Source organism: Artibeus jamaicensis, unplaced genomic scaffold (genome assembly GCF_021234435.1).
Source record: "Artibeus jamaicensis isolate MK-2021 breed Jamaican fruit bat unplaced genomic scaffold, CSHL_Jam_final contig_797, whole genome shotgun sequence".
Taxonomy (NCBI): Eukaryota; Metazoa; Chordata; class Mammalia; order Chiroptera; family Phyllostomidae; genus Artibeus; species Artibeus jamaicensis.
In genome coordinates, this window is record NW_026521977.1 from 3,646,662 (window position 1) to 3,658,842 (window position 12,181).

The following is a 12,181-nucleotide window of genomic DNA, read 5'->3' on the forward strand; positions in this document are numbered from 1 at the left end:
TGAGATTCTCTGTGGGGCTGGGTCTGCCAAGTTCTATTTTTAGTGGCTCTCTTCGTCTGCTTTATCAGAGGGGTCTGCTGAGCATCCTGGACTAACCGCACTTCCTTTGATCTTTCCCAGGAGAAGGAGATGTGGAAGGAGCAAGAAGCCCCTCGGCCAGACCCTCCCACGGAAAGCTCCTGTGCAGCCGCCGCGCTCGGCCCGCCGGCGGGCAGCCCCCCAGGTATCCCCACATCCTCCTTTAGGAAGGCGCTAGGCTGGCCTCTCAGGCTGTCCTGGGGCCTGCTTCACGTCCCCCGGGGCCTGCTTAACCGGATTCGGGGACTGCTGCGCTCCGTCGGCCTGCATTTCAGGGACAATGCGTACAACTACTGCTACACGTACGAGCTCCTGAGCCTCGGGCTGCCCCTCCTGTGGGTGCTCTCCGAGGTCCTGGCTTCCATGTACCGGGAGTCCGAGGAGTCCCTGGAGAGCATCCGCGACCGGGTGCTGCGGTACCTCCCGGTCAAGCTCCACTGAGGGGCGCCGCCCCCAGGGGCCTTCACATTTCCAGGGCAGATGGTCTCCTGTTGGTTGTGAGCTAAGGCGCTGGTCGGGAAGCCGGGCATCCTTGAACCAGTTAGCTCACCGCCGAAGAGTTGGCCACAGGCCCCGGCCTGGTCAGGGCGACCGTCTACTCACAGTGCTGGGACCAGCACGACATGAAGGATGTTTTTTTATAGATTTGCATTTCTTTTATACCAAAGTGAGCTGTATGTCTAGGTTTACATTTCAATTTTTAACTTTTGATAAGCCAAGAAAAAGAGCTTTTTTATCCTGTGTGTCAAATTTTTTAAACACGAGTTTGAAGTTTTTAACCGGTGTTACAAACCCCTTCCACGCCCCAGTCAGCCACGTCAGTGATCAGGGTTTTATATAAAGGAAGGGAGCGCGCCCTCTACCGACCAGTGCCTTCCGATTTGCATACCAAGAGGCCACTTGTCGAGAGGGGGCAATTTCTTTGCAGCGGTGGAAGTGTCATAACTGCAGAAGAACAGTAGAAGCGTGGCAGAGCAGAATAACAAAGCAGAATTAAAAATCACACAGGACATAGCAGTGTGTACTCAGCTGTCGCATGGCCTCCCAGAGGGAGGAAGCCTGTGTTGCTCTCTTGCTCTGATGTAAAATAGTAGCTTAATGTCCCCCCGGCTCAGCCCCATAGCAGATCGTAGCCCAATGACCTAGAACCATGGGGTTTCACACAGACGGCTACACACAGGCACTAGTGAGAAGGGCAGCAGAAGCCCGTGGCACCAGACCACGCAGGGCCCTTTCAAGCCTGCGCAGCGCCTGCTGAGGAGGAGCCGTGTCCCCTGCGGCTGCAGTCTGAGCCAAGGCCACTCAGGGTCCATAACTGTCAGGCTGAGGGAAGAATCTGCCCTCCCATTTCACGTCCTTTGGGACTGAGGGCATTTGTTCACAGCTCAGGGTAATGTTTCTGGGAAGCACGGCTGACCCAGTGAGCACAGCTTCAGACATGCTGGCTTCTGAGCCACGCAGCCGCTGTGCTTATTTGGTCAGAACTGTCAGAGACCACTTATTTTCACACTGTCCTAGCAAAAGAATGTGCCTGACCTCCAGGGGGAAGATCCCCTGTATCTTGATTGGCAGGGGAAACTGGGAGTGGAAGCTGTTTACTGACTGATGCAAAGAAATGTGCCCTGTTCGGGACAAAAACAAGCATTGGCCTACCTGCATTCTTCCCTCCGGGAGTCTGGAGGAGGCCAAAGCTCCCCCCACTCCCTGCCTGGACACCGCAGCTGCCGAGTCGGGCTGAACAATGGAGAGGCTGATAGAAAAAGGCCTTCTGCCCTGCTCAGCTCAACTGGAGACAGCTCCATGCACTTGTCACCCTAGCGACCTCCTCTAGATCTAGCAAGGGGGCAGCCTGGTGTGCATCTGGAACCAGAGCTCCTGAGAGCTTTGAGATGACAAGTTTCTATATGATGAGAAGAGGGGAAAGGCATTTTTAGAAACACTTCCCCAAAGTCCTTGGGCAGAACAGGGCACGGCTGTGGCCAAGTCTATGGGAACTGACACGTCCGTCCTTGTTGGAGCTGTTCTTAGTCCAACAACCTGCGTTGCATTTTCCCAAATTTTCAGCAGGTTGGAGGAGCCCTTGATTCATCTTATGTTTGATTCCAGAAAGTAAATTCTGCAGGTCATAATGTGAACACAAGCACAGCTGTGCCATTGTCATTGACATCAGCTCGGGGCAATCTGGGACGCTCTGTGGGACGCCCCGCGAAGCCCCAGTTAGCATCTCTGAGGATGTCATTTGTGGCCATACAGAGACTGGTTTGAATTGCTCTGGTGAGACAGGTTGTGCTCATCTGAAGCCTGAGATGTGTATACTGTTCTGAGACCTTGAACCTTCCTGGTGGGCAGCACCGAACACACAGTGGGTCCTGGGGGTGGAGGCCTCTAAGCCTCCACAATGGACTCACAAGTGAATATGAGACTCTAGAGTAAAATTGGGGCCAGCAAGGGGTCAGGGCTACTGGGGGCCTGGGGTCCGAAGGGCACGTGGAGCTCTGAGTAGAGAGCCGGGGGTTGTTGCAAATGCAAACCACACCCCCTCGCTCTTGGAGCTGAGGGGCTGCTCACTGCCAGAAAGGTTCATCTGTCCAAAGGAAGTGATGACTCGTTTGGGGAGGATTCCCCTTGTTTGATGGTTGCCTTATTGTCAACTCTTGTGTCTTCCCTTGTTGTCCGTCTTTTCCCTTTTCTCCTCCTAAACTAAGCTCTCTTTTCTGTCTCTCTCCTTCCAACCTTACACTGTGGCCGTCAGTCCATTTCAGCCTTCCAGTGCTACACCCACTTCTTGGCTGACACACTTCTGCTCTGAGGTGACTGGTTTTCTTGCCAATTTTCAGAGAATGGGACTAACCTGTAAGCTGCTTTCCGCACCCCGTCCTCCCCGCCGTGGCATCGGTTGTGCTAACCGCAGTGTCTTGTGTACTAACGGACTCATTCAGGGGCATGGGGGGTGAACAGCGTGGGGTGGTGTCCAGCTCAAAAGGTGTTTTTGATTCCACTTACCTCCGAGCTGGCAGCCCGGCCCACGCCAGGTGCACGCCCGCCTGCCCTCTGTTCCCCTGTGGCCTGCGCTTCTGCTTCTCCAGTTGCACTTACAAAGCCGCTTGCCTCCCCGGGAGGGTCACCTCTGAGCGTGAGACAGTACCGGGGGGTGGGCTCTGTCACCTTGGAAAAGAACTCCTTTGTCTTGGAGCCTCTGAAAAAGCACATGCATACAAGCATCTTCTTCAACTTGTTCTAACATGAAGATGATTAATGTCACTGATCAAAACCAGAAGTGTCTCTTTTTGGAGAGATTCAAAAAATACTCCCAGGTTTCATCATCAGCTTGATCCATACTCTGAATTTTGAACCCATCGTTACAATTTCCCTAGCAAATCCTTCCTCTGCTGCAGTCTATACTAGAGATCCAACGGTTTGGCCGTGGCCCCTCGTATGTCCCCTGGCTCCCAGAGTCTCAGATGAGGAGAAACTTCCGCGAGAGCAATCACGTCACAGTTCAGGGATGACTTTGAGAAAAGACTCAGCTCAGCCCCAGGCCCGCAGCGGCCAGTTGCAATGGCCCCCTGGCTCTGTGCAGAGCACACTTTCCCTGCTGACTCTTTACAGGGAGCAGCAGGACATTCAAAATGCTTTTAAAGAGCAACACCACGCCAAGTACCGTGGAGCTACTGTAGGCCAGGCCTCTCGGTCTCAGGCTGCAGGTGGTGCATGCGGCTGCACGGGGCCCAGAGCCACGCTGACCTCTAGGCCCATCTGCACTACCCTGCATGCTGCGTCGCCCCCTGCATCGGTGCAGACCCTAGCCAGCACAAAGTCATTGCTCTTGTCTTATCTTCTCTTGCAGAGTCTCCCTCCCTTTATAGAATGTCAACCAAAGAGTGTCCTCCTCCCCCCTCAGCCTCCTCCTTAGCTAGCCTGCCCCACCCATCGCAATGCATGTTTGGGACCTTTAGCAGTCATTTACAGTGCCACATGGAACCCTGTATTTCGCACACAGCAACCAATGTTTAGCTTTATTTATGGTATTTGATGCTGTAAATGAAAATAAATATGGTTCTTTCTAAAGCTCATTGTTTCCTCTCTTCTTTGCCATGGAAGCTGCTCCAACCTAAAACATGGGAGTTAGGTTAGGGGTCAGGCTTCCCTAAACTGCCTGCGGGACCTGCACTGGTGGTGACCGGGACTCTCTGGGACTGTGCTGGGCGCTATGAAAGTAAATATTACCCAGGGGTAATATTTGGAAAAAGACACCACTGCTCCTGGGCCAGGCTTTGGGGTCTGTTTCTCATGGCACTTTTCTGCTCTAGATGTGGGACACAGCGGGTGAGGGCCGGTGTCACCTCAGCTGTTGGGTACAGACTGTCTTTCTTTCCTTTTTTTTTTTTAAAGGAACAGACTGTCTTAATAGCTACTCACCCTAACCGCCCCCATACATCCAAGCATGGACCTGTCGGAGGGCGGTACTTAGGAACTGTATGCTTATTTAGGTTCCTGTGTAGCAAAGTTTGCTCCAGAAAGGGGTTCGCTGGCCCAGCTGAGTGGTAGGTAAAAGGTCAGGAGGCAGGATCACACACCGGTTTCAGGATGGCAGTGAACATGGCAGGCGTGCTCATCTAGATGAAGAGCCAGTTGTGATCCTGAGAGACCTGTCCTGCCCCCAAAGGCTCAATGACTCTGTGTCTTAGGCTGCAGGGCTCTGGTCATGGGGCTTCTCTGAGGACAGTTTCATGGCCGACTCTGGTCCAACTCCAGGATGCCCTCAAAGGAAGGATTTGGAGTTCCACTTGCCTTCAGAGTCTGGTCCTCATCCTCCCTGGGGCGGGGACGCCTGCCACTGCCAGGCTGAGTGTTTCCGGGCGTCTGACCATGGTGTGAAAACCCAGCTGTGAACTTCCCAAGGGCCCTTGTACTTCCAAGGGGGCATTTCTAGGCCCCTGGGCCCCTGAGCCCAGCTGCAGGCTCCTGAAGCAGCTTCAGAGCTCCCTGGGGTCATGACCAAGGTGAGACACACTTCCCATCCCATGGATGAAAGGGTATTAGGGACTGAAGTCAGGAGCTGCATTGGGCGAGAGACTCATCCCTTGATTCATGTATCTGGTCAGGTATTTGCTGAATGTCTACCATGCTCTAGGCATATTCTAGGTCCTGGGAATGTAGCAGTGAGCCACACACAGCCCCTGCCTCTCCCTGCATCTTGGAGTGTTTGTATCCCAGTATTATGGACTAGACTTGATGTGCTTGCCTCATTTGACGTGTGCTCATTTGTTTACTCAACTCATTACTGAGCATCTGAGGCGTCGTGCTAGGTCTGTAGCAGGGAGTGAAACAGATACAGCCTCGCTCTCATGGAGCTTACGGTTTGGCTTTGCTTTTTTTTTCGTTTGATGTTGGTGGGTTAAAGTAACGTTTTCCAAAGTGTGGCAATGGAACATCACCAGCTCCAAGACGAGCTTTTGTGAGTAAAAGGTTTCATAGTCACACAGTATGAGAAATGTCTTACAACGCCCCTGCCAGTCCTCCCAAAGTTTCCATCTGTCGGCACCTCCAAGTCCCTGACGAGTTCTCTAGTAAAGGAGCTCAATGAGCTCCAGTCAGGCGGGCTTCCCCACACCTCACTGAATCGGTGTGTTTGTTTGGGGGGAGTTTTTGTTTTGCATATTATACTTTACATAAGCATTTACTAGAGTATTCTTCATTCCTGAAACATTGGATTAAAGACTTAAAATCAAGAAAAAGTAAAACAACAGAATTCAGTAGAACCGAGCATTGATTATATCTTGGGGAGCTAACTTGCCAAGCTTTAAAACCCCTGCCAGAAAAAATTGCATAGGAAAAACATGGCGCAAATCTATGTCCATTTTTAAAACTTAATATGGAACAATAAAAATGAAAATATTTAACAGGCAGTCAGAAAGAGAAAAAATTCTGAACTAGATGTGATAACAAAGAAGGACCTCGCTGTGACATTTCAAATGTTCAGGCAAAGCAGGTGTTTCCAGACACCTGGCACCATTGTCACTGGTCGGTTTGATGTTCATTGATTTAAAACCCAATGCTAGGTGGGCAGAGGCCAGGCCTGGGCAGCTCACACTTGAGCAAATTAAAAAGTAAGCGCTGAACAGAAAGAATAAGCATGTACAAGAGGAATGTCAACACTATGCTCTACCCACTGAATTAATAAAGAAAAAAAGTAAAAGAGATGGTAAAAAAAATGTATGTGAACTGAGTAACTGGAATCGAATACAAGCAAATGAGGACCATCTTTTCTGGAAAGCAATATGGCAACGATCACTGAGATCCGTAAGAGGGCGCTGGCCTCCTGGCCCAGTAATCCTGCCCCAGGGAACTGGTCCTAAAGAAAGAACCCAGCCGAAGCAACAGATCTCCATGCAACCAGAATGTTAAGTAGAGGAAGCAGGTCAAGCAGAGTGGGTGGGCTGTTCTCCTTTATTTCTGCAAACTCATTCACTTTTACAGCTTTTTCTCTAATTCCTTAAACAAGTAAAGGAAGCCCCAGGCCAGCTGTTACCGCCTGAGCATTTCCTCTGCACCAGGCATGGGGCCAAGCGCTGTATGTGCGGCATCTCATAAACTCTTCACCTCCCTGTGGCACCCCGGAGGCCGGTACTGATACTAGAGAAGTTCACCGATACCAGCGAGGTCATCTGGAGTGGTGTCTTCAACTGTATGGGAACAGAGAGTCCCAGGGGCCTGGGCCAGGAGTCAGGTGCTGCTCTCAGAACAGCCTTGGCACGTGGGAAGAGCTGGACTTGGACTTCAGCCTTTGTGCCGACTCAGCAGTACAGGGTTCCGTGGAGGTCGAATTGGTGAGCACGCCTGCCAGACTCACAGGGCAGCAGGAGCTCTCGGGCTGAGTTCTAGCTAGCACTTTCCTGGTCTTCACAGCAGGGCATATCCTGAGGGAGACTCCCTTGGGCATTCTAGATCGGCGGGGCTTCAGAGCACCTGACGCAACACCTTGGGCTGGGAACTAAACAGAGGTCTCCGTGCACACTGGGAGGCACCATCTGTTTGTCTCCAGTTTGCCGATAATATTTAACCCTCCCTGCCTCCTGCCTCCTGCCTCCTGCTTCCTGCCTCCTGCCATCTGCCAGCGGGTGTTTCAGTTCTGCTTTAGTTTTGCAATGGACTCAGCTCCCTGTGGCCTGGCCCCTGTAACTGGGGCCTGCTGTCCTCCTGCTCTCACACATTGTGTCCCAGCCGCGCTGGGCCCCTCTCTGTCTTCAAGCCTTTGTGCTCCGTTCCCCCTGCCAGGAGTGCCCTTCCCTCCCCAGCATCCACGTGGCTGACCCTGCCCATTATTCAAGTCCCTGTTCCCGTGTCTCCCTCCCAGTGAGAGCCACCTTTAACACTGCAACCTGCACCCCCAGCTCTCCTGGGGAGACAGTTTTCCGTGGCATTTATCAGCTCCGACCTATTATGTAATTCACTTAGCGATTATGTACATTGTTTATTCTTCCTCTTGCTAGAACACAACCTCCTCAAGGCCAGAAATCTTTGTTTCTTTTGACCATTCATAACCCCAACAGATGGCACCATGGTTGGCACATATGGGGCCTTCGATAAATATTTGTAGAGTTAATAAAGGAGGGGCAGGCCCTGCCTCCTGGCCTGGACCTCAGACTGGGGTGCCTGTGGCCGACTTGGGCTAGGGAAGGGCTGGCTGACGTCAGTTCATGGCTCGGGAGGAAGAGCCTGGCAGGACCCTCACATGGCCTGTCCTGCCCCCTCCACTGAGCCCTTTGAGTAATTGGGAGAGGGGGATTTTGATTTTGCTTCTATTTCACCTTCCCAGGGCTACAATCTCCAGTTTCCTAACCTGTAACATGGGGTTAATAGCAAGACACAGGAGAACATGTTGTCCCCCTTGGCTCTGGGGGAGAGCGGAAGGGTCTCCAGAGTTGGGTTGAAACAAGAACAATCCCACCAGCGGCACCGGGACGAGGGTCCCCACCCGGACTCTGCAGCGGGGCCTAGTCCGGAAAGGGCCTGGCTGCCGGGCGTGGTGTGTGAGGACAGACACCTCCTAGGGCAGTGCCTGGCTCTGCCCCCGCGGCCTCATCTTTCACCAGGGAGCAAGTGCTCGGCCAGGGCACTGGGAGGAGCCTGCGATGCTCAGCTCTGACCGGGCCTGCTTCCCTCCCGGAGGCCGGGCAGCTGGCCAGGGTGGCGTGGGATGGGACCTCCTTCCCCTGGCAGCCCCTATGCCTGCAGATAAGGCAAAGTCCAGCCGGGCCTGGGGCAGGTGGCCTGGCAGGGCACACTCTGGGCCCTCACCCGGGCCGCTCCGTGTCCCAGCAGTGGCCGATCCAGCTGACTCACTGGGTGGACCTGGCTGAGTTGCTCTCTGGACTCCGTGTTCTTCCACCCAGGCGACGAAGATGGTAATCCCGTCCTTCAGTTGCCAGGATGCTGGAGGTGATGGACACGAAGTGTTAACCCAGCATGTGGGCGCTGGGCGATGAGTTGGTGTTGCTTTGGCATTGCCTGTAGGTCACTGCGAGGACCCCCACCAGTACCACTGGGGCTAGCCCTCGGGGTGTGTGCATGTGGGCAGGAGCCTTGGGGGACAAAAGGAAGTGTCTAGAAGGCCAAGCTCGAGGGCCGGCACTGAATCCAGAGAACCCAGCTGTGGTCCAGAACATGGGGCAGAAGGGAGGGCAGAGCAAGGCCTCCTTTGAGGCCCTTTGCCTGGGCGAGGTGTTGATCAGAGAAAGCACCAGCTTCTTATCCACAAAGTCTCTGCCTCCCAGTGGCCACTCCCCCACCCAGCCCCTCCACTGATGTCTGGGCTCTGCTGTGAGAGATGCTGGCCCTGACCATGCAGTACTCAGGGGGTCATCAGTCAGCCATGTCCCCAGACCTCCAGAAGCCCAGGAAGCTGCTCAGAGGCCCCACCCTGTTCCACCTCTCAGCCCTACTGGACAGGAATGTTCTGTGCCGGTTTGGCTGCCCCCCTAGGCTGCAGGGGCCTAGGGGGGCAGGGACCACTGCAGCCAGGCACAGGTGGCCTCTGCCTGCTGCGGCCCCATCCTGCCTCACCCCTCTTGGCTCCCTCACTCCCCTCCTCCAGCTGCACGTTCTTCGCCCCTAGTCTCCCCACCAGCCTCTCTCGCTGCTCCGCGCGTGTCCTGCAGTCCAGCTTCCACTCTGCAACCAGAACAGTCTTTCTAGGATGCAAATCCGACACGGTCCACCCCCACCTTCCACTTCTCACTGGTTGCTGCTGCTGCAGTCACTGCACCCTCCACCCTGCCCCTCAAGGCCCTTCTGGGTTGACGTGGAGGCCATCATTTCCATCTGGTTCCTTTTATATCGTGCCCTCCAGCTCCGAGGACTTATTTTCTGTTCCCACGCAGATGGCAGGGCTTCCCCACGTTGCTTTTGCTCTCAGGAGACCACCCCTGGAGCACCACCTCTCTCTGCTCTGTGTGTTCAAATCCTATTCCTCCTCAAACCGAGTTAAACTGGTGCCTTGCTGCACGAAAGTCAGATCTGTCTCCTTCCACCTTGTCTCGGCTTCACTCTTAGGTGGTCTACCTTCTAACGTAGACATTTGCGAATGTGCCTCATCTCCCCTGTGAAACCGAAAGGTCCTTGAAGGCTTCCCGAGGGTTAACGGGCAGGCTCGGGCAGCCTGATGGATGGGCAGCCGACCAAAGCCCACAGATGGATGAGGGGCAGCGACCTAGTAAAAAGAAGCATATTGATGTATACGCGCATATACACACATACATGAGACAATGGCTGATTCATCTCCAAGTCTCTAGCACGGGCCTGGAGCAGTAGCATCTGTTGAATGTATAAGTATTTGTACAAGCAGCTCACGAGCACACATACGTGAGCTCAGATATGAGCCACGCACGGAGTCAGGTCTCTGCTCTAGTAATTCTGTGTAAAAGCCTCCAACATCTCCGTGGCTTGTAGCATCTTTTTTTTTTTTATTTTGCCCACTGGTCTGCAGATTGTCTGGGTGGCTCCACTTCAGGCTGCAGGTCTAAGGGAGGCCTGGGCTCTCATGGACTTGGCCAGGCTTCCGGCCACAGGTTGGCTCCAGACCTGCTCCATGTGCCCACAGTCAGGGACCTAGGCGTGAGGGGCAGTGGCCATCTGGAACAAGCTCTTCTTATGGCCAAGTAACAGGAGTGTGGGTGGACACACCACACAGCAAGGCCACTGAAAGCCGCCAGTCACATTGCATCCACTGATTTTCACTGATCAAAACAAGCTTCCCGGTCAAGCCTCAAGTCCATTGTGCAGGCAGGTGCCTCCCAGCTCTGTGGTGCGACAAACAACAAGGTCACAGGGCAAAACCCAGCTCTGTTGCAGGGAGGGAGTGTGGAGCCAGGGGCAGATTCCAGCCCCGGCCGGGAGCCTACCCAAACTTCTGCCGGAGGAACAGGTGCCTGCGGGGCTGCTCATGCCGCCTCTCCCTAGACCCTCTTCTCCTTTCAGCAGATGAGCCCACCTCCCCCAAGAAGCCCAAGAGCGTCCAGGAGCCGGAGCTTGGTGATGGGGAAGGCAAAGCCACCTCTCCCCCACCTGCCGAGTGGACCTCCGTGAGGATCAGCCCCGGGGAGGATGTGGCCGGGCAGGACGTGCTGGCTGTGTGTGTCCTCGTCACCAGTGACGACAGCAGGTGTGCTGGGGCCGCTGCGGGAGCGGGGCGGAATGGGCTGGGAAGGGCGGGGGGTGTTAACAGAAGCTGGTCTTCTCCCTGCTTACTTACAGTACAACTTCTCTGTTCCACCACTTTCTCGTTTGTAAAATGGGGACAATCGCAGCACCTGTTTTACAGAGTGCATAAGATCAAAGAATTAATATGCAGACTGTGTAGATCGACTCAAACTAGCTTAAGTAACAAAGGCGAATACATTGGTCCATCTGATGGGGAGGTGCAGGGTGGTACCCACTTCAGGATGGAGCCAGAGCCTCGGGTAGCTGCTGTCCCTTGTAGCCTCTCCACACGGGGCGTTACAGCAGCCCACAGAGAGGCCGTCTCTTTGTGCGGGCCTCCCTCAGCCCACACCCGGCAATTCGTGTCCACATACCGGGATTTCAAGGCAGGCTTCCCGAGGGTTAACGGGCAGGCTCGGGCAGCCTGATGGATGGGCAGCCGACCAAAGCCCACAGATGGATGAGGGGCAGCGACCTAGTAAAAAGAAGCATATTGATGTATACGCGCATATACACACACACATGTGTGTGCATATATATGGAGAGAGAGAACAAATATACAAGGATAGGCCTCATATGCATAAACACAGACCAAGTATACATATAGACACACACATATATATGTGTATACATATATTTGTGTGTGTATATGTATATATATATGGAGAGAGAGAGGAAGTATGTGAGATATGTATTTACTACCATGTCACTTTCTCACCCTGGGGCCGTGCTTGGGCTGGTCATCAGTCGTTTAAAGCCCAGGTTAAACACTCCCACTCCCCCACCCCCAGACAGTCTTTTCCATTCCCCCTTCCACTCCGAAGCAGTACTTAAAGGTCGGAAGGGTTAGGACCAACAGTTCGCCGCACATTTGCGGGCCGTTTTCCCCTGCCCTGACCCGCACCTGTACTTGTTGCTCGGGCTGCCACAGAGAACCACAGGCCGGGCCGCTTACACCACAGAGATTTCTCCTCTCGGTTCTGAGGCTGCAAGTGTGAGGTCACGGTGTGGGCAGGGTCGGCTCCTTCCCAGGGAGGGAAGGGCCCGCTCCAGGCTCCTCTCCTTCCTCTGTGTGTACACGGCTGTCTTCACATGTCTTTCCTGCTCTGCCCAGCTGAGTCCTAATCTCCTCTCCTTGTAAGGACACCAGTCAGACTAATTAAGGCCCACCCTAATGACCTCATTTTAACTTAAGTACATTTTACAAGATTTTATCTCTAAATGCAGCCACTTTCTGAGGTACTAGGGGCTAGGACTTAATATGAATCTGGGGAGGGGACACAGTTCAGCCCACAACAAAGCCTGAGGCAGGTGCTGGGTGCAGGGCTAACTAACCACCCCACTCTTGCCCTTGAACCCCACGGCCTGCTGGAGGTGGTGGTGGGCAGGGCACACTGTGGCC

The 12,181-nt window shown here is 53.9% G+C and overlaps 1 protein-coding gene across 5 annotated transcripts in view; it reads left to right on the forward strand.

Annotated features, from left to right (window-relative positions):
- The window catches only part of MICAL2 (microtubule associated monooxygenase, calponin and LIM domain containing 2), a 212,789-nt gene that overhangs the window by 138,070 nt on the left and 62,538 nt on the right, over window positions 1-12,181 (forward strand). For 2 of the 5 annotated variants that reach the window (XM_053673113.1, XM_053673114.1), the window contains 2 exons: window positions 121-223; window positions 10,558-10,741. In XM_053673113.1, coding sequence (XP_053529088.1) covers window positions 121-223; window positions 10,558-10,741 — 287 coding nt within the window. Of the gene's footprint in view, window positions 1-120; window positions 1,865-2,830; window positions 4,148-10,557; window positions 10,742-12,181 lie in introns of those variants that run through there. The other 3 variants (XM_053673116.1, XM_053673115.1, XM_037146882.2) reach the window with 3 other exon arrangements.